This window comes from Perognathus longimembris, chromosome 2 (assembly GCF_023159225.1).
Source record: "Perognathus longimembris pacificus isolate PPM17 chromosome 2, ASM2315922v1, whole genome shotgun sequence".
NCBI classification, from domain to species: Eukaryota; Metazoa; Chordata; class Mammalia; order Rodentia; family Heteromyidae; genus Perognathus; species Perognathus longimembris.
Genome location: NC_063162.1, coordinates 28,281,909 through 28,304,625, shown reverse-complemented (window position 1 = coordinate 28,304,625; position 22,717 = coordinate 28,281,909). Strand labels below are relative to the sequence as shown.

General features: G+C 41.8%; 1 protein-coding gene across 5 annotated transcripts in view; it reads right to left on the bottom strand.

The window, feature by feature from the left end:
- The window catches only part of Myof (myoferlin), a 137,240-nt gene that overhangs the window by 53,422 nt on the left and 61,101 nt on the right, over positions 1-22,717 (bottom strand). For all 5 annotated transcript variants that reach the window (XM_048338680.1, XM_048338683.1, XM_048338681.1 and 2 more), the window contains 9 exons: positions 17,708-17,885; positions 16,427-16,551; positions 15,656-15,762; positions 12,203-12,395; positions 11,748-11,903; positions 9,772-9,903; positions 6,197-6,360; positions 3,622-3,736; positions 1,371-1,476 (listed from right to left, as the gene is read on the bottom strand). In XM_048338680.1, coding sequence (XP_048194637.1) covers positions 1,371-1,476; positions 3,622-3,736; positions 6,197-6,360; positions 9,772-9,903; positions 11,748-11,903; positions 12,203-12,395; positions 15,656-15,762; positions 16,427-16,551; positions 17,708-17,885 — 1,276 coding nt within the window. The remainder of the gene's footprint in view (positions 1-1,370; positions 1,477-3,621; positions 3,737-6,196; positions 6,361-9,771; positions 9,904-11,747; positions 11,904-12,202; positions 12,396-15,655; positions 15,763-16,426; positions 16,552-17,707; positions 17,886-22,717) is intronic.

The window sequence follows — 22,717 nt, the reverse complement described above, 5'->3', positions numbered from 1 at the left end:
CCCTCAGTCCCCAAATGTTCCCCTCTCTCACAGAAGCCACAGCTGGAGCACATTCCTGATCTGAAAATCTGAAATTCAAAATGTCAAATCTTTATGAGTACCATGATGCTACCATGGAAAACTCCACACCTGACCTCACATGCTGGGTCAGTGCCAAAGGCTCTTATACAATACTGTATAAAATTATCTTCAGGTGATACCACCATAAGGTATATATGAAGCATAAATAATTTTTATGTTTTAGATTTTGGTCCCCATCCAAGATATATACAAATAATTCCTATATTCACTCTTGTCTCAAGCATTTTGTATAAGGAATATTCAGCCGAAATGGTCCTTTTACTTTGCTATCTTTCAGCTAAACTGAATGTAGCCATATTCCCTGGCTCCCTCCTCAATAGCTCTTTTCTAGCCATGGAGTCCTTTTTCTTCTATGTCTCCATCACTCAGAGCATGCCTAAGAATAAAGCACAGCTCAAGAGGCAGAAGAGCGCTGTGGGGAAGGGTGTGGACCTGGATTTATATAATGTGTTAGTATTCTCTAAATAAATTTCCTGCCAGTTGGTGAAACTGCCTATAGCCTGATTTGCCCAATTTAAAGGTTAAGATGTGCATATTGTAGAGAGATAATAAGACAATCAAAATAATGTATGCAAAGCAACAGGGCTATGTTTAGTACATAGTGATTGTTCGATCAATGCTATTACTGGAAGACCTTGTATGTGTACCAAGGTCAGCAGAGAATTTATAATCCATTTGAAATCTCTCTATCAAAGCCAGTCTTTTATATGCATTTTTTATTCCTTTGCATAAGAAAAAAATAATTTTTCACTTTGGATAATCCCAAATACTATAGTTCATTTAGCTTTAGATTACTATGGAGAATCCCAAATACTATAGTTCATTTAGCTTTAGATTACTATTCATAGAAAAAAGTAAACACCATTTACTGTCAATCATCTACACTACAGAGGAACAGGAGGGACTGGAGACATCTTAAAGTTCTCCTTTTTGTAGGAGGCCCCATATCTGATGATGTTCCCAGATTGATTCTGGTATGTGGTTGCAATAGAAAAGTTCCAAACTCAGTTCTTTCCAAAATCCTTACCCTTGATTCCAGGCATCTCAAAGTCTGGCTAGTTGGTCCTGTACCTGCTATTCTCTACTCCCGACATCCCCTACCCGGTCTCTCTCCAGCTCCTCATCCACCCTTGTTGTGCATCAGATTCTACATCCGAACAGTCCTGGCAGCTCTATCTCACTTGGCATAGACCAACAGAAGTAGGTGGCTCCCTCTCAAGGAACTCTAATGGAGTCAATAAGGCCCAGCTACAGAGCCTGTGGACAGGCAAATGGAGGGTGAATATTACCTTTCTCATCCACCGCTCGGTTGATGTCATAGACCCAGGCATCATCCTCCCACTCCCAACCTGGAGGACAAGTCAGCTCACTGGGTGATGCTGCTTTATCGCCATTCTTCAGGAAAATAAAAAGGAGAAAAAGAGTTAGTCTATAGTGGTAATAAAATGTGAAGATGAGAAAAGTCTTCCCCGTGCTTAACTATGGTATCCAAATGTCAATGTTGATTCCATCTCAGAACGGCATGTTACTCAGAACAATCTCCAATTATTAAGCACAAATGTTACATAAAAAATTAGTTGTTTGAACTACCCTCAGTTTATACAGGTAAGAATTGGTATTAGGTTAACCTATGTAAAATTGCCAAAGTAGTTGGACATTAGCAATTTCCTGTATTTGAAGTTAACACCATGAATGATGCCATTTATCCTTTTGATATAGAGAAGAACCTAAAATGAATCAAACACAAAAGACACATTTTTTTAAATATAGGGAAACACTACGAGAGTTTATGAAACTAATACATATTGTTGAGCCAAGTTTATTGAAAATATTGCCTTATATTTGCAAAGAAACTTCCACAGTAATGAAAACAAAGTTCATAAGAGAAATGAAGGTGAACCATATGAATATGGAACAACACTCAGCTTCACTTTTAATTAAGAGATAAGAAAGAACAGGGGCTGGGAATATGGCCTAGTGGCAAGAGTGCTTGTGTGGTATACATGAAGCCCTGGGTTCAATTCCCCAGCACCACATACATAGAAAATGGCCAGAAGTGGCGCTGTGGCTCAAGTGGCAGAGTGCTAGCCTTGAGCAAAGAGAAGCCAGGGACAGTGCCCAGGCCCTGAGTCTAAGGCCCAGGACTGGCAAAAAAAAAAAAAAAAAAAGAACAGGATGCTACCTTCTCTTATATTAAATGAGAAAGAATTGTGTTTAGGTAGAATGTCCTCTTCTACACCCTTGCTGGAAACAGCAGTGTATGCAACCTGACAATATTAAAAATTTATCAAGTTCTTTTATGCATTTAAATTTTGACCAAGCTAATCTAAGAACCTTTTTTGGGGGGATAAACTTTCATGAGGGATAAAAAAATGTTTACACAATGAGAGTTACTGTCACGGGGCTGGGAATATGGCCTAGTGGCAAGAGTGCTTGCCTCGTATACATGAAGCCCAGGGTTCGATTCCCCAGCACCACATATATGGAAAATGGCCAGAAGTGGCACTGTGGCTCAAGTGACAGAGTGCTAGCCTTGAGCAAAAGAAGCCAGGGACAGTGCTCAGGCCCTGAGTCCAAGGCCCAGGACTGGCAAAAAAAAAAAAAAAAAATGAGAGTTACTGTCACATTATGGGTGTGGATATATGTTTGCATATATATGTGTGTATATACATACATACACGTGCACATGTATACTATGCAAATATATACATACAAATCGCCAAACCCTAAATATCAAGAAATCAGCTAAATAGATTATAACAGGTATATATATAATAAAACACTCAGCAGACATTTTTAAAAGCTTACGCATTAGCCGGGCACTGTGGCTCATACCCGTAATCCTAGCTACTCAGGAGACTGAGATCTGAGAAGTGCAGTTCAAAGCCAGCCCAAACAGGAAAGTTCATGATACTCTTGTTCAATTAATCACAGAAAAAGCTGGAAGTGGTGCTGTGGCCCAAGGGGTAGAGTACTAGCCTTGAGCAAAAGGAGCCCAGGAATAATACCCTGGCCCAGAGTTCAAGTCCCAGGACCAGCCAAAAAAAAAAAAAAAGTTCACATCATCTATGTGCATTGATATTAAAAGATGTCTAAGATATATTAAGTGACAAATAAACATAGAATGGTGTGTACAACACAGCTCTACTTAGTGAGGATAAGCTATACACTTGCATACAGACAAAAAAAACTATACTGGTTTCTTTGGGGAGTGCAACATGAGTAAGAGAAAGTTATTTTTCATTTCCTTTTATGTTGTTAATTTTTTGTGAAGATATGAGCATTACATTTGTTGTGATTTAACAACTAGACAAGAAACATTTGCCCTGAAAAAAAAATTACACAGCCTCAACTTTCCCATGCAAAAGTATCTAGTTAAATTTTCTTTTCTCAGAGAGAAAAGATGGTGCCCTTGTGTGGTTGAAGGTGTGAGCAGAGGAGAGTCTGCAACAGAGGATGGAGCAGAAGGACGAAGCCAGGCCTGCTGGGGTGAGGTCCCACAGCGCCTGAGTCACAGGGGACAAGGTGAGCTGTACGCACCGCATCGGTGTAGGTGTCCTCTGCTGGCTTCCACTCGCCTCCAGGGTAGCGGCTGTCATTCTGGTAGACTTCATCGGTGAACTCTGTGTGACCTGCATCCGCCTCGGTCAGCAAGCTGCGGGAGAACGAGGACTGGTGTCACCCGGGAGAAATGAAAGGCAAACAGCCACCCCAGCTAGTTCTGATGTACCAGCTCGGTCCTTCTACCACCTCCTTGGGTTTTCCTCTCCAAACTCCTCTTGGTACTCATGGCTTTTGACATTTGTTTGGAGAAAGGGCCTGAATTGTGTTGGTAAGGTTGCTCCTCAAGGATGAAGGTAGGGTGGAGGATAACAGTGGTGGGAACTTTTCTTACAGGGATGACAGCACCTCCCATGTTTTCAACTTCAGCTCAGCAAAACTCCTCCTCACAGTTCAAAGAACAGGAAATATCACACACACACACACACACACACACACACGCACGCACGCACGCACGCACACGTGCCCGTGGGCACTTTCTAAAGATGGAGTAGGGGGACCATTTCTTGAAGCCGTGTAGAAATATGTGCTCTTGGCTTGCTTGGTCTGGTCCACACAAACCGAAGGGAGGAGGGAGTTCGAATGTTCTGGATGATTCCTAGGTACATGGTCAATCCAGATCAGTTAAGGGCCCAAAGTCTATTTGGGTACTTGAGAAATCCAGACCGATTCTCTGCCTTTCCAATTTCCCTGTTAGATTGGCAATGATTCTGGAAACCCACAGAGTAAAGTAGAGGTTTCAACTTGGACGTCAGTCTTCTGCCTGGTGCCCACTCAAATAAGGGTTCTAATTCCTTTACCCTTGGTTCCCCTTACTGTATCCTCCCCTACAACCAAGCACTGGAAAGGTACCAAAAAATAAACAATCCTCACCATTTGAATAAGTGGAGCACATCCATCCCTTCCCTGGGTCCTACAGCAGGAGAATAGATGCCCTGGTGGATGCCTCTAGAATCCTGTCCTCCCTTAGCATGCTTTGACCTTTTGTTCATCGGATCACAATTCCTGCCATCCTTCTTTGTCCTCACTTCCGTCCTTTTGTCCCATTCTCTTCTCCTCACCAGTCCCCTCACATTCCCCCTTCCACTGCCAGCAAGCCATACTTGGACCAAAAACAGTGCTGTGCCAAAAGCACTGCATCTTAACAGACTGGCCTGCCACCTCCTTAATGCCCATGCAGGAACACAGAACAAATGCCACAGGAGCCTTAAATTTCAGTTCCCTAAGCTTGTTTCCACCACACTGAAGTGTGACATCCTAAGGTGGCCGGAGCAGAAGTCTCTGGTGCTAAGTCTCTGGTGCTAACGCTGTTGGCAACATGTTGAAACAAGGCTTAAATGAAGCATACCAGCTCTCTTCTACTGCTTCCCTTCCCTTTTCCCCCTTCAGTTCCCTTCCCTTCTCTTTTCTTTTTTCTCTTCTCTTCCTTCCTTTCAACACACATGTCCCTTCCTTTGCTCCTTCCTCCCTTTCCTCCCTCCCTCCCTCCCTCCCTCCCTCCCTCCCTTCCTGCCTGCCTGCCTTTCTTCCTTCCCTCCCTCCCTCTCTCTTGATGGTGCTGAGCAACTGTTCTACCAGAGCTACATCCCCAGCCCAAGTTTTTTTTTTCATAACAAGTCTTGAGATATAATTCATAAATTATATGATCTACTCTTTTAAGGTGCACCCTGTTTCCTGAAGGTGTTGTAGCATAACAGCTGAGTGCTAGTCAAGTTGCCCCTCTAGGCTTAGGTTCCAGCCCCAGCTGCACCACTTACAGGCTCTGTGCTTTGGGACAAGTTACTTCATCAGTCCAGGTCTCAGTTTCCTGATTTTGCAAAGTGGAGCTGAGAGGCTTGTTGGATGGTTATTCTCTGAGAGTCCCTTGCATTTCTGCAGATCTCACCAGCGGAGACACTGACTGCCTTGGCTAAGGACTATCTTTTTCCAGAATGGACTATAGTCTTAGAAGATAGGAAGTGCTCCTCCTGGGAGCAAAGGATCATTATGCTCACTATAAAAGATTTGGCTTCTCTAAGTTTAGGTTTCCTCCTACAATGCAATCCATTGCAAGTACAAGTGTCATCTGACCCTCTTCAGGTCATCCTGTGGGAAGTGGGATAAGGAGAACTAGAGCAAACGTTGAGACTCTGCTACTACTATGGGCATGAAAGTCCTTTGTCTCTAAATCAGGAGTCATAAGTCCCCTGCCAGCCTCTAGTGGCAGGTCACTTTTCACTGCAAACAGGTAAAACCAGCTATTATATGGTGGACTGCTGTTGAGCTGAAAAAGATGATGTTGGTGCTCAGCCAATTCCTTGGCACATTCACCCATAATACAACCTCCACAATTGTCAGCTCTCAGTTGCTTTTTATACTTGTCTTGTGAAACAGTGATGATACCTTTCAAAACTTCTAAATTTTTAAACCCACTTCTATTCAGTATATCTTACATAAATATAAAGAATGAAGATGGAGGGCAAGGAGAAGGTATGACTTATATGGTAGAGTTGCATGCCTAGCAAGCATGAGGCCCTCAGTTCAAATCTTAGTTTCTCAGAAAATGAAAACTAACCTTCTTTCAGGGTCAACTATCCAGTCTCCTTCCCATTCCCAGCCTTTTGGGGGCAAAAAGAATTCTCTCTTGAGTTTTATCTTTCCTGTGACATCAGAAAATTTATGACGGCCCACTAATCCAGAGGTGCCCCATTTTCCAAACACGAGAGCTTGATTTTCATACTGTCAGCAATAAACACAATTAGAGAAACATCATTAGTTCACCCAGTACTTATGTTAGGCAGTCATAGAAAGTTAAAAAGCTTTATGCTCAGAAAGTATGGACCTAACTTGGGCTTTATTGATTATAACTCTGGGGAAGTCAGTCATCTTTTCTATCTCTCCTCTTCTCTCTTTTTTTTTTCTTTCTCTTTTTCCCCCCGTAGTGAGACAGGGTCTCTTGCTATGTCGTTCTGAGTGGCCTCAAAATCACAATCCCCTCAGCCTTGACCTCTTTCTTGAGTTCAGGGACTACAGATACATACCACCATGTCTGACAGTCATTCAACTTTCTAAGATTCAAATGCTCATCTATGACCAGGGTAAGATTACTTCTTTTCTAGAGTTATTCTGGAGCATAAATATACAAATGATTATGAATGTGCTCTGTAAAAAAATGTAATATCCTATTTGTTTTTACTATTATTTTGAATGGCTCCAAACATTTCTCTGAATCTCAGAATACTTCCAAAAGTTCTTTATGAATATGCATACTTTATAAGGTTCATTTGGAAGTTTTTTTGTTTTTTTTTTTGCTTAGGATTTGGGGCACATTTCCTCACAGAAATATGTAACTGGTGGTGTTATTTCCCAGTTGTTAATCCACACAGGACACACGTGAAGGTTCTGAACATTACTCTCCTCTGGAATAAGGCAGGTAGACCAAGACCTTCCTGGACTACGGGTTTACGGCAATGTGAGAGTATGGTTTATACGGCATTCCATTCTCAATGAGAATTTATAAATGGATGATGGTGTAAGCTTCATGGGAAGGCTTGAGACTTGTCAGAGTGGTAGATGACCCTACTTGACCTACCTGATGTAAACTGGAATTTCCATTTGTTTGCTGATGACTCTACTGAGAGGATGGCTTATAAAAGCTGTAGAGAAGTTTGTGGCTGAATGAAGAGGGAGGAAGTTTGATGGAGACGTGAGGAGAAGAAGCACAGTAGTGTAGTCTCAGAGTGGCTCTGAGCCTGGAGAGAAGGTGGCTTTAGGAACAAGCTAAAGGTGCCATGAGACTTGTGTTCATATGACAATGACACAAACAGAGGAAGAAACTGTGCTTCTGCTTGAAAACCACAATGGCTCTAGCAAAATCAAAGCAAAGACCTCAGCACAAACACGAGAGCATCACCCACATTAGAGGTGGGACTAGCTTTAGCCCGCAGCAATAAGCATGGTAGTAAGAAAAAAATATTCACTAATAAATATCTGCCATGCAAGCACCTCAAAGACATCTAGACATTTTTCAGAGAGCCATGTTTTGTAATTTGCACATAGAGACAAGAACCAGTGACATTTTCATTACAATTATTAAAATGCCAGTTCTGGTCTTTACAAGCTGTTAGGACCTAGACAAACTAAGGAGTAATATAACAACTGAAATGGGTGGACCATCTCTACATGAGCTGAAACCTGAGCTCACCTCTATTCAGAGAAGTACCTGGCAATGGGAAAGAGTAGAAGGGAGCCCTGGGCAGGTTGATTGTTGCTCACCACTAGCTCCTCCAGACTTAGTTCCAGCCATGGAACTGGAGGGTAGATGGAAGCCAAGAAATTCCCAGGCCTCCTTCCATGGCCTCTCCATACTGCCCACATGGCTAGACAACATGTTCCACTTAAGACCTCCTTTATGGCCTCTAGTACATTTCACTTAATTCCAATAACACCTCCAAGCCTGAGCCAGAGGACTCCCAGTGCATTCCACTGTTGCTTAAAGTTGTCCACAGATGTCCATGTCTACCCATGCTGGAATCACCTCTGGTCCCAATGCCTAGCTTAGCTACAGAGTCAGAATTTCTATGCTCTAAGCATAAACTAGCTTAACAGACCCATTTGTACAATCGTTGCAGTCAATTGTGAGATTCTTAAGGATAAAGTCTAGCTTCTTCATCATCTTCAAGATGTGAGCCAGTGCTTATAAAGCCATTGTTCCTTAAAAACATGGATAGGAGTTATAACTTCCATCATCATTTACTTATGTAATAAATATTTATATGGAACTATTAAATGACAGGCATGATTTATAAGCAGAAGACAATAATAAAAGATGGTCTTGGCTTTTCTTACTCAGAAAGCAGATCAGAGCTACAATTCCCCAAGTCAGTTGTCAGGTATGGTTATGAGTAGTAGGAATACATTTATAGATTAGCTAGAATGAAGGCAGTCTTCTTTCTATTTGAGCACAAAATCCATCTATAGATTGAGAGTTCATCTGAAAAGTGTTAGAAGAGATCCACCAAACAAATATAGTAAATTTAAATCAATAAGCACTTTGAGCTAAAAAGTACTATATGAAGCAATCAAACCAACTCTTCTTTTAGATGTAAAAGTTTGTGGAAATAGTTTTTGCTATAAGGAGACTTTTTTTTTTGGCCAGTCCTGGGTGGGCCTTGGACTCAGGGCCTGAGCACTGTCCCTGGCTTCCTTTTGCTTAAGGCTAGCACTCTGCCACTTGAGCCACAGCGCCACTTCTGGCCCTTTTCTGTATATGTGGTGCTGGGGAATCAAACCCAGGGCCTCATGTATACGAGGCAAGCTCTCTTGCCACTAGGCCATATCCCCAGCCCCTATAAGGAGACTTTTTAATTAACTAGCTAGATTTTCACAAATTACCTTTTTATAAATTGCCTTGATTGCTATTGAAGTACTCGGGTAACATTTTCTCAGCCCTTGGGCACATCAATTTAACTAAGTGAGTTTAAAATTCTGGTGGGGGTTTTATAGATTACCTCAGTTCTTGTTGAAATATTTTGGTATAATGTTCTTTCCCTTTGGGAAAATTCATTGGAGACTTCCTCTAAGAGTGGAATGGCATTTCTATGGTTTAAAGTCACCCACCCTAAACAGTATCTTGGGATCTGAACATCTCAGGAATCTCCTTTCCTAGGTGTGTGTGTGTGTGTGCATGTGCGTGTGTGCGTGTGTGTGTGTGTGTGTGTGGTGTGTTCTACTTAACATATCTCGTCATCAGTCACCAATATGGTGGACTAGGTTACTGAGTTCCAGTGCTAGGAACATCTATTTTCAGTTTTGTTGGCTGAGGTTACATCTTGAAATTATCATAGAATCAGAGTTTTAGTGTTGCCAAATGTTGAGCGGATTCTATCCTGTCCCCTAGGTTAAGCTTCCTTGGATGGCATTTTAGGTGGGAATAATGACAGCAGTGTTGGTATATAAGTTTGGTATATAAGTGTTTTCCCTAAGGATGAAAAGAAAATGTTGGGGTTGGAAGCATGGCTCGGTTGGTAAAGCAGTAGCCAATGAGGTACCAAGTCAGAGGCCAGGTCTCAGACCTAAAATAAATAAATAAACAAAAGAACAAGTTCTCCCCCAGCAAAGAGGTAAAGATAGAGATGTGCTTAAGTATACCATTTCAGCAAAGACGGTGAATGTTCCTTCAGCAAAGCTATTGAACTTCTTCTCAACAGCACTTAAGCCCAGCCAGATGTTCACTCGCAATTCCACAGGCACTTTGGGCCCACTGTTTTTCTCCTGTGGGTACTGTAGAAGGAACAATAACATGTTACCTGATATGGGGTACCACATGGACTGTGTTTAGTTCAAGCCAAAGGGAGGCTGAGCATCAACCATTGCTTCCATCAGTTTAACTATGTTTTCTTTCATTAATATATGTCCAAATCATCCTAAAGCAAAGATGGCAATAAATCAGTGGATCTCAAAGTATGACCCCAGATTCCTGTGAACTTTCCAGGTTGACATGATCTAAACAATTTTGCTAGTAATACGAATGTGGTATTTACCTTTCTCACTGTACTGACACTTGCAAATGATGGTGTGGAAACAATGGTGGATTAAATTCCTGACTCTAAAGCAGGAATGAAATCAGTGCCATCAGGCTCACTTGATTTCTATTGTAGCAAATATTGAGAGTTATAACCTGAATAAGCAAATCTCTCTGGGGTCTTCAATAACTTTTAAAATATTGTAAAGAGGTCTCAAGATTAAAAAAACAACAACAACAAAAAACCACTGAAGCCAGGTGTCAGTGGCTCACATCTAGAATCCTAGCTACTCAGGAGGCTGAGATCTGAGAATTGTGACTCAAAGCCATCCTGGACAGAAAGTCTGTGCGACTCTTATCTCCTCTTAATCACCTAAAAAGCCAGAAGTGGTGCTTTAGTTGAGTTATTAGAGGACTAGCCTTGAGCAAACAAACCCAAAAAATTCAGTACCCAAACCTTGAATTCAAGCTCCATGATTGGCAAAACAAAAGCACTGAATTAAGTGGCTTCTTCATCTGGTAATGAATATTAACAAAATTAACACATATAAAAATTAATTTCTTAAAAGTATTTTGCTGTCATCTACTGAGTTCTGAAAACCTAACACAGAGTTTAACCTTCAGTCTCTCCTCCCACCTCCCATGAAGGTTTTATTTTTAATCCACTTGTCTCCACTCGCTGTTGAGGTCAATTAGAATTATGGTTCTATCTTAAGTAAGATTTATTCTGCAAAGAAGTCTTGCAAAGAGATAATCACTCTGATTCTATTTATATGCTCCTGATTAAAAAGCAATGTGATTACTTATTAAAAGTTAGCTGATGATTCCTTGTTTTAAGCTAACATTCATTCCCTCAGTGCAGATTTTTCTTTTGACTTTTTTTTTAACTTTTAAAGGTTTTTTTTTGTATTTCTTTTTCTCCCTCAATTGTAAAACACTCCATTTGGGGTTGGCAGGGGAAAAGATGTAAAAACATATGCAAGAAAGCATTCTGATTTCTTGGTTTCCAGCCCCAGTCCCTCCTCTGGTTCAAATGCACACCCTGAGCAGGGTCTTGGGAAGGGGTTAGGGGTCTTATGAAGCTTGCAGAGTATGTGCAAAATATTGGATGCACATACAGCCTGCATCTTCTGGAAGAAAGAACAAATAACTTCATTCAGGCACTTAAAGGAGTCCATTGTCCAAAACATTCAGAACCTCAGCCCAAATTTCCAATTTGAGGGTCCATTTGGTTGGAGCAACAGACTGCATAGAGGACCTGTGTGACCTCTTTTCCCCACACAGTCTCATTAGAACCAAGGGAAGAAAGACCTTGTTTTCATGAAACATGCAGAAAGCAAAGCATCTCTAAGGTTGTAACAATATGAAGGTTGCAAAGACACTTGGGCACTTGGTCCAAAGACATTTGGTCTGATTCAGAGTTGGCTGACCTCAGATCAATGCTTAGGAATTATAGCCCCAGAAGAAGGGACCAGAGCCAACTAACATTTGGTCACAATGACCCTACTCATAGACTGAGTAGCAAATTTTAAAGCAATTCCTTCCCCCAGAACATACATGTTGCTTTTAACGATTCCACATGACAAAGTGAAGGCACACAAACCTTCAGGAGGACGGTTTGGGTTTTTCCACAGTATTTCCCAGTTGCATTTCCTCCACTGGTGGAGTATAAAACCTGATGTGCAGGAATTCGGGCATAGGCCAGTCTTTTCTCCCCTCGAATCATCCAGATGATAATGTCAGGCATGCTGTTCTGTGGCTGGGTTCGTAAGTTGGATGGGAAAGGAAGCAAATGTAAGATTTAGTTTAAATGCAATAAGGCTTGAAGTGCTATGGTCTAGACACTCTGGGCTTCTCTTTGCAAGGACATGTTTTGGTAAGGGCTCTGTCCCAAAGACTCCTCTAGACTCCTGTCTTCTGGGGCCACACTGTGAGCATGCAGGGCTGGATGCCAGGGGCAAAAGGGAAAAGAAGGAGGCAGATACTCCATTCATCACCCTCATTCCACAAAATGGAATCCTTCTTCCCTGCCGGGTGGCCTTGGTGTAAAAGTCCTACCTCTTCAGTCAATTGCATTAATTTGTCAAGCCAGTCTTCAATTTCTAACAAGGTTGACTTCACATCCGTGGCTTCAGACCTCATCCTCACAGCTGCCTCGTGTATCTGGGAGAGGTATCGGGTCCTCAACTTTCGGATCTGAGTATCAAGAACTGTGACATTAGATTTGCCTTCTGTGACAGGTAAGGTGTATCTAACAAAAAGGAAAAGAAAAGAAAAAGAAGAGGAGAACTTGAAGAATCACTTTCTAGGTACACTGTATAGGTGGGCAGAAATGCCAAAATAAAATCTCCCTTGTATAACCAAAGTATGCTAATGAAAATTACTCTATGTTTCAAAACTGTCAAGCCCACTTCTGTTGGCAAGCATCACAAACAATGTACATTTACATTTTCTTCATGTGTTTTGCAAATCACATCAACCTCCTACCAGATTCTACATGCATTGCCTGGCTGAAGCTGCCATTGTGTCTACCTGATTTTGGCAGGACAGACACTAGGATTAAAAATACCAAAGCAGGGGCTGGGGATATAGCCTAGTGGCAAGAGTGCCTGCCTCGGATACACGAGGCCCTAGGTTCGATTCCCCAGCACCACATATACAGAAAACGGCCAGAAGCGGCGCTGTGGCTCAAGTGGCAGAGTGCTAGCCTTGACCGGGAAGAAGCCAGGGACAGTGCTCAGGCCCTGAGTCCAAGGCCCACGACTGGCCAAAAAAAAAAAAAAAATACCAAAGCAAATCCTTAGGTTTGACCTGAGATCCATGTAGTCACTGAGGAGAAAATGAAAATAGTAACAGCTTAGAGATAGTGGCCTTCCCGTCTTTTGTTTCCTATAATCCACAAGAGGGTGGAGGAGGAAGGGAAACTAGAGACCATGAACCTTGAGAATCATGAGCATTGAGGTAGTGAATAGGTGGGTCTCGGGAGGCCTGTGGATCCCTGGAACTTACAGAGAAAGTGTGTGTGTGTGTGTGTGTGTGTGTGTGTGTGTGTACACACCCATCTATATCAACATGCAGAGTGACATACCAATTCTATGAAACTACTGACTACTTGCTTTGGTATGAATTGTGACTCTACCATTTATTAGTTCCATGGTCTTAATCAATTACCCTTTTGTTTTTCCATGTTCCAATGTGGGGCAATTGCATCCAACATTTTAGGGTTGTTGTGAAAAGTGAACTTATTAATTGGCATTTAAAACAATGGCAAGTGCATAGTAAATAAATAATACTGTCATTATCATCATCATTACCACTATCATTATGGCATCAGCTTGTCAGAGGGGGCCTATGAGCTCCACAGTGGAGTAAGAAACATTTGTATAGGCCAAATCCCCACCCGGAATGAGACTCAAGGAGTCTAACGACAGGAGACCAAAGAATTAACAGAGAATCACTGAAGTGGGGCTCAAATGAGCCTCCTTGCACCAGCTTTCCTTCTTACTGTCCTAGGTGGTAGGACCACAAGGTGAAGCTGTTACAGTTTCTAGTAAGTTCCAATCACACTGGCCCCACCTAGAAATTCCACTCACTTGAAGTTCACCCAGCTGCTTAATGAAGGAAATCCTAGCACGGTTTCCCTTAAACATTGAACTTCCTGTTATATGAAGTTTAAGAAAAAAAGATTCATACTTGATTCTCTAAAAACAGCTCAAATCACAGAAGTGTAGAAAGAAGTTTTGTTTTTGCTCAGCAAATTTCAATATTCAGAGGCATTTTCTATGTGAAAGTTATTATTAAATGTTCCCATTTGGTTTCATTAATAGTTATGGCAATGCATAATGATTTTGTCCAGTTAAGACAAATAGATGTGAAAGCTGCTAGTTCAAAAGCCATAGCTGACAGATTTGCTGGCTGGGTGCTAGTAGCTCACATCTGTCATCTTAGCTACTTAGGAAACTGAGATCTGCAGATCAAGGTTTAAAGGTAGCCCAGGCAAGAAAGTCCATAAAATTCTTTTTTTTTTTTTTTTTTTTTTTGGCCACTCTTGGAGCTTGGACTCAGGGCCTGAGCACTGTCCCTGGCTTCTTTTTGCTTGTGGCTAGCACTCTGCCACTTGAGCCACAGCGCCACTTCTGGCCGTTTTCTGTATATGTGGTGCTGGGGAATGGAACCCAGGGCTTCACCTATACGAGGCAAGCACTCTTACCACTAGGCCATATCCCCAGCCCTCATAAAATTCTTATTTCCAGTTAACCATCAAAAAGCCAGAAGTAGAGCTGTGGCTCAAGTGGTAGAGTGGCAGCCTTGAGTAATAAAGCTAAAAGACAGCTCTGAAGCCCCAGTACATGTACACACACACACCATTGATAAATAGATACTGATTTTGAAGTAGAGGACAGGAAAGACGTGGAGTTGGTAAACCCAACTCCCTGGACCTCTGTTTTCTCATAGGAAAGACAGAGACCGCAAAATGACCATTCCCCTCCCCCTGGTATTGATTTCAGCAGCTTTTCAATGACCTGACTAGACCACCAGAAGGCCCAATAAGTCAGGATGACTCAAGGCCTGAATCTGGTGGGAGAAAGTCTCCTCTGCCCACAAAAAGCACTCCACATGCTTTTCTTTCAGAACTTTCCTGCCCATTGCTTTATTACTCGATATTCAAAATGAGCTTGAAATGAATGACTTCCTCCTTTTGATTTCCAAGTGTCAAAAGATTTTATGAGATACTTTCCCCAAGTCACAAGGTCATCTGGCTCAAATCATATCTACTGGTTTTGCCTAACAAGGCTTGGTTATGGTGTTCACTAGGCATGCAGTAACAAAGTGCAAGTCAGAAGGCTGCTTCTCAAAATATGTTAACCTGTTAGATTGTTCTGAGTAGTAGAATTGATGCTCAGACCCAGGAACCTCTGTGGGAGCCACAATCAGCCTTCTTCAGGGCAATTGGCCATCCCTGGGCTATGGGAATGGGCAACAAAGCCTCCTTCCTCCTCCCTCCCCACCCCTGCTGGAGGTTGCTCTGGGATGTGCTTCCTGGGGTAGGGTTTGGGCCTCCTCAGGCTACTTTAGAATTGGCACCAAATCAGAGTGGAGCTTTTCCTGATGGTGACTCAGAGACTCCTCTCAGTGAGGGCCTTTTAATAACCCTGAATAGTTCAACTGTGTTTTTCAGACAAATACTTCAGGCTCCCAAAACTCTAAAAGCTCTTAAAACTTCAGAAGTTCAGGAAGGAAGGCTGGAATGGTGAGATAAAAATAAAGTCCTGCTGGGTGCCAGACTATCTACTTAAGAGGTAGAGATCTGAGGATCATTACTCAAAGCCAGCCTAGGCAGTAAAGTCTGTGAGACTCTTGTCTCCAGTTAACATCAGAAAACAGGAAATGGCACTGTGGCTCAAAGGGGTACAGCTCTAGTTGAGCAAAAGAGCTCAGGAATAGTATCCAGGCCCTGAGTTCAGGCCCCATGACAGACTAAATAAATAAATAAAAGTAAGATCACGATACCTTGTATCTTCTATAACTGCATCTATAAGCGTCAACCACAGTTCAGCCAACTGGTTTTCGGTAATTTTGTCTTGGATCCCTGATTTTAGGGCTTCTATATTGGATTGCTGAAACATTTGGAAAGAGATGAAACAATGGATCATTGTACTTTGTGCCGTTATGCCCAACAAGGGTGTTACTTTGCTTTTTAAAGAATAGAGTTCCTTATTGCTATTGGACTGAACCACTCACCACACACAAATTGTGGCAGAAACAGTGCATCTCTGCTTCCTCCAGGCCCTTGCCTTTTGCATTCTTCTCTGTCCCACAATAAGAAAATGTTTCTCTAAGCATCTGCATGCCCAGGCATATGACTGAATTCCCCAACTTCCTTGTGATTAGCTATGGCTGCATGAAGGGAGTGATGACCACGGAAAGTAAGCAGAAATTAAGTGGATCTCTTTGGGACCTGTTTCGGGGAGGAGGAAGGCCACTCTCATCTTCACCCCTCTCTTTTTATTTCATTTAGACTAGAGGGTGGAAGTTGTGGTGAATGATCGCTACCAGGTGGACAAAAGTAACTCCTTAGTAATGTCTGAGCAACAAGGAAAAAAGTGCCTGAATTCCTAGTACCACTGAACTTTCATACAATCTTTGGACTATCTACCTCAACTGTTAAAATCATTTCTCTTATCTGGTTGACCACTGTATTTGGAGCTCCTGGGTCACAATAGCCTAACTGCTTCATTCATTTACTCAGGAGAGGAGGAAACGGGGGAAAGATAAACTTACCAGCCGTTCTACCATGACTAAGAGTGTGTTCACTGCATCCAGGCGATGACTAATATCCTCCCAGTAGGAAGTCAGGGTAACAACCGGCTTTGTGTGGGCCCAAGGTAAGTAGTAATAGTAGTTCCCTGCCATGGGACATTGGGAGTCAGTGAACGCTGGACACTTCAGGTAGAGAATATATTTATTACACATGTGCTGATGGTGCTACTGATTAATCTGTATGCTTGCCGAACGTTCTCAGGAAGTCTGGTTGTTTGGGGGCTACTGGAGATCAAACCTAGCTTCTTACATATACTAGGAAGGTGCTCTTCCACCAAGTTATACTCGCAGCCTTAGACTGGCTATGTACTTATTTATTTGTGTGTGTGTGGTTTTTTTTCTGGTTCTAGGGCTTGAAGGCAGGGCCTGGGCACTGTCCCTGAGTGTTCTTTTATTCAAGGCTAGCACTCTATCACTTGAACCACAACTCCACTTCTGGCTTTTGGGTAGTTTATTGGAGATAAGAGTCTCACAGACTGTCTTGCCTGGGCTGCTTTTAACCGTTATACTCAGATCTTAGTCTCCTGAAGAGTTAGGATTACAGAGGTGAACCACCCACGCCTGGCTTGGTTATTTAATTCGATTCAGTTAAGCAACAGAGAAATGGAAATTTCTTGTTCATTTACCTTTTTTTTTTTTAAATCTTTCTAAAATACCCTTCATAAACAGAGCACTTTAATCTCAGAAAAGGTATGTAAACATCACTGATGATTATATAACATGCCAGATGAAAAGTAAAGAGGACATCTGAGATCAGATTGAATATTAAATACTTTTCTCCCTGAAGAAATGATATTTTAAATAAATACTTTTGTTGTTCCTGTTCTTTGTAAGCTTTAGCTGTTTGCCTGGGGTTTGGGACTCCTTAGAATCTCATGGTGATTAAGAACAGTTGATATTTCCAAGAGCATTTTGTGTCTTAATACTGCTTATACAAAAATTCAGATAAAGTTATGGTGATTGTGTTGGTGTGTTTGGTCAACATTGCTCTTTTTCTTCTCTATGCTTTTAGTCATTTATTGTTGCTTCTCTTAGAGTGTTCTCATACTTTGTTTTCTGTTATAATTAACAATCATCCCTCAGTACTTCTGAGAGATTGGGTCCAGAAACCTTACAGAGAACAAAGTCCATAGGTAATTAAGTCCCTTACATAAAGAACCTATGTACATTCCTTCCACGTGCTTTAAATCATCGTGTCCTGGGAGGACCCCACTGTAAACACATGCAGGAGAGAAAGCTTACCATCAAATACAGCACGGCTATACTGTGTGGTGGATGCCAAAGGCTTACACGTTGCATCAAACTTGTTGCCATAGTTTCCAATGCTGACTTCAAACTGAATGGCCTCACCAACATCTTGCAACATGGTGGCTGAATGAAACACAGCAGACAGGCTGTACTTCCTCCTTCGCTGATATTTCTATAAAGTGAGGAGGATAGACATAGGCTCAGTAAAATTCCTGTTGCCCTTGTTTACATACTAGGGCTTGAACTCCAGATCTCTCACTCTCACTTGGCTAGTATTACAAGCATGAGCCAACAGGGTCCAGCTTAGCAGATGTAATTCTAAACCAGATTAATTAGTGCTGAATTAAATGTCAGTGGAAAATGATTTAGGTCCCACAGTTCCCCTTGCACTGATTCAAATGGACAAAGACAGAAGTACTAGGATGCCCATTCTTAATACACTGAAATATAGAGGAGAAAATGAAAAGAATACAAATATCTGCAGGTCACTGGTTAAACAAATTATGTTATAGTCATAAAATTGAGTAAGAGTTAGGTGTAGTAGCTTAAGAGGTAGAGTGTTTGCCTAGTAAGCATAAAGCTCTGGGTTTGAGCCCCACTATGGAGAAAAAGAATATATGAAGTGTTGAGAGAGGGTATTTGGGAAAAAAAGATTTCACAAATAGAAGAGGGCAAATAACTACTACTGAGATTCTCCAGGAACTTGGAATGACAACAAAATGAGCTTCAATGTAATCTAGGAAGCAGCACATGGGTAGCAGCCAGCAGAGATTTATTTAGCATAGGCCGCAAGGAAAGAGGAGACTTGGCTAGCATCACCTTCTTACAAGGAGTCAGAAGGTGGGAGCCACATCTAAGTGGGAAGTCTTTGTCCAGGACATTTGTGTTTTATAACTGGAATGGACAGGATTCTATTTCAGAGCTGGTCACTTGGATGTATGAGATCCTATCAAAACATTGGACTGTTGTTATCTCTCAACCGGAACACAGAAAGTCTAGGTTGGTTTTATGTCTAAGGGTCTTGTGACATGGGTATCACTCTGTGTGTGTGTGTGTGTGTGTGTGTGTGTGTGTGTGTGTGTGTGTGTGTGTTTGGCTGGTCTTGGGGTTTGAATTCAGGGCCTGGGACCTGCCCCTGAGCCTCTTTGTGTTCATGGCTAGTGAGCTACCAGTCAAGCCACAATGCCAATTCTGGATTTTACTTAATAGTTTATTGGAGATGAGTCTCTCAGACTTTTCTGACCAGCCTGGCTTTGAACCATGTGCTGAGTAGCTAGGGATTATAGGCATGAGCCACCTTTTCAGTTTGAATATTTGTTCTTTATGCCCCTTTTAAAGGTATTTTTCTTGGTCAGAGACTTATTTTTTAAGGTATTTTCTATTCTTGGACATAATTATTCCTCTAGAGGCAGTGTATCTCATTTAACAAGTAAAAAGGAAGGGAGAGTGATGGAAAGAATATAGGTCTGTAGAATCTTGAACAGCTAGGACAATTCCTTACTGTTCTAGTGATTATTTTCAGTCTTATTTCCTAGTCTGTCTTGGATCCCAAATTCCTTGTCTCCTTTGAGGCTAGCCTGCCTCAAAAGTTCCAAAAGAATTAAATAGGTTCATATATATAGACATAGAAAATGGGTATGTTTTATTTATTTTTTTTTACTTTATTTTGCTAAGGCTTGAACCCAGGGCCTCACACATGTAGGTGATCACTTTATCACAGAGGTATGTCCCAAGTTCCCAAAAGGATATATTTAAAGTGAACTCATTAGATATATTTTTTAATATTGGCATACACATGAAGGTCTGAAAGAATATAACTCATTTTTGCTGATCCTTGCCTTCATGGTACCCCATGCCATGAATTTTATTCAATAAAATCAATCATAATTATGGGTGGATCTTCCTGTTTGTATAGGGCAAGAATGTGGTCATAGATTTACAGAAGTAAACAATCATTTCAAAAACTTAAACAAACCTGTGGAAAGTACATGCATTTTAGGTATACAGTTCAATGGCATTGATTACATTAATATGGTTATGCTATGATCACTAACTACCAACCTGAGACTCTATTCATCTTGAAAAATTGATATTCTGTACTTATTAACTAATAGCTTCCATTCCCTTCCATACAGTGCTTGGCAACATCATTCTACTATATCTCTCTGAGTGTTATTATTCTGGGCAATTCACATAAGAAATGCCATAGTCTTTTGGGGGGTGGGGGTGGAGGGGTGCCTGCACACTGTCCTTGAGCTTTAGTACTCAAGGCTAGTACTCCACCACTTGAGCCACAGTTTCACTTCTGGCTCTTTGGTGATTAATTGGAGACAAGAGTCTCATGGGCTTTTCTGCTTAGGTTGGCTTTGAACCATAATCCTCAGATTTTAGCCTCTTGAGTAGTTAGGATTACATGTGTAAACCACCATTGCCCAGTAATCATACAGTCTTTATCCTTTTCTGTCTGGCTTACTTCCCTTAGGATGTCTTCAGTATCAGCTATATTCTAGCAAGTATCAAAATTCCTTCCCTTTCACCAAATACTATTCAATCATCTGAATACACTTGATTTTCTTTAGGCATCTTTTGATGGACACGTGAACAATTGTGAATACTACTCTGAACATGGATGTACAAATTTCCATTGGAGTCTCTACTTCTAATTGCTTTAGGTTTTATACTCAGAAGTAGAACCGCTGGATCACAGGGTAGCTCTGGTTCCAATTTTAGAGGGACTGTTTGTACGAACTTCTGATATTGACCATAGCTTGTATGTTTTTAAAGGTGGAAACAGAAAGAAACATATCATCATTATGAAGCCACCATCTTGGTTCAAGGAATTTTACTAAAACCCTCTAAGAAGCTTTTGTGGGAAATCTCTCTGAGCATCCATTTTTCAAGGAAATCTTTCTAAAGCATTGGTTTGCTGCCTTTGCTGCCCCATGAACCACCTGCAAAGCTTTAGCCTTAGGTACTGATTTTAAAAAGCTTCCCTAGGGGCTGGGAGTATGGCCTAGTGGCAAGAGTGCTTGCCTCCTACACATGAAGCCCTGGGTTCGATTCCCCAGCACCACATATATGGAAAACGGCCAGAGGGGGTGCTGTGGCTCAAGTGGCAGAGTGCTAGCCTTGAGCAAGAAGAGGCCAGGGACAGTGCTCAGGCCCTGAGTCCAAGGCCCAGGACTGGCCTAAATAAATAAATAAATAAAATAAAAAGAAAGATAAAAAGCTTCCCTAGGGTGAAAGGAAAGATAAGGGAGAGTGATGGAAAGGATGATTCTGATCAAGAAGCACTGGACACATAAATGGCCATGTTAAATTATAACCCCCTTGCACAACCATTGAAGTTTAGAAAACTGAAAAATTAAAAAGCTTCCCTAAGTACATTAACATTTTTTCCCCAGTGGGAGAGCTTGGGGGAATTTAAGCTATTTATTGGGAGCACTGTTTATATTAGTCACAATTAAGCCCCACCCCAACTCTCCATAGTCTAGGAATGCAGTGGACTGGAAGGTATGAGCTTGAATTGTGTAAGAAGAATAAAAGAAGCAGGAAGTTACTTGTATTAGTCAGAAATTACACATAATATCCTTCTTCTTTATAAACCACTTAGTATGATAGAAGAGAAAGATCTAAAAATAGGAAACATGATGAAGGTCCTGAGATAGGGCCCAGAAGAAAATGATCAGTGTTTAAGCCAGAGCCATCTATTAAATCAGGGGGCAGAAAGAGTTCATAAGAAGGCTGGGGTTGGGCATGGAAATGTTGTCCAAGATGGGGTCCACTGGGCCCCCCAAACACCTCCACAGGGAGCAGGATTCCAAAGAAAATCCTAGCATGTTCTTATTTTCAGTTACCCACAAGGACCCTGATAGGACCCTCTCCCTGGAAAGTGTGAGATCTGAAAAGAAATTTGGGGGTTTGGAGATCATGACACCCAACAGAGTAGGGTACACTGTTAGCAAATTGCTGAAGATTGAGCACCCTTTAGACTACTTCGCAAGTCAAGACTTTGCAATTCTACCTCCTCCCTGGTCACAGAGCCTGGACTTTCTGATTAGGGCAGCAGAGAATTCTGGGAGTGCCAGCCCTTTACCACTTCCTCTTGGCCCCCAGGGCACAGAGAGGTGAGAGGAACAATAAGTGCTGTGTAGAAAAACAAAAAAACCAGATCCTCAGCTTTTGTTCTGGTTCCTCCCTTAGTAGCCCTGGGGCAAAACTGAGGCAGCCAGTGAAAGTTAAAGAGTATAAATTAGTCTATGGAGTCCAGAAGGAAGTCTTTTTGATGGTGTATCCTTGGGGCTCTAGACTGACCTGGGCATTCTGTAGAGGCAGAAGGTGGAGAAGTTTCAGAGGTGAGTTTGGGAAAGAAAGTAATGTCTGTCAAGCCAGATTCTGAAGTGGGTAACTGTTTCAAGGAGGCATGGAACTTAAAGAAGTGGTACAGAAGCCAAGAAGGGAGACAAGAGCCAAAGAAAGTCTCCCAACTTGCCTTCTTAGGTCTGTTTACTAAAGGTCTGCAGATAATTGGCTGAGCTTGTGGAAGAATGCAAGTGCTGCTTCAAGCAGCGCTTAATATGAGCCAGACCAATAAGATACCTCAAGGAAATGTTGGGTGTGCAGGAAGGGGAATGCAAGTTCATAAAACGCTCCTAGATTATGTGAAGCCATACACCAAGAGATGAGGGAGGAGGAAGACATAAAGAACAGACCACAGAGAAATAAACAGGAAAAAAAAAAAAAGAAAAAAAAAGCTTCTTCTAAAGAAGGGCAGAGACTAGGAAGTCAGCAGGTGTGCGAATAATGGTCTGTTTATGGACACTTGATCCTCCCCTATCAGCCCGATTCCTTCTGTGGAAACCCCAGGCAATGACCCTGTTGGGCTTCCTGCAGGGCCAGGTCCTGAACAAGGTCAGCTCTGCTCCAGGAAGACAAGGAGCTCTTGGCTTCTTGGAGACCAAGTGGTCTTTTTGCTTCAGCTCCTCCAGCTCTACTGAAATGTTT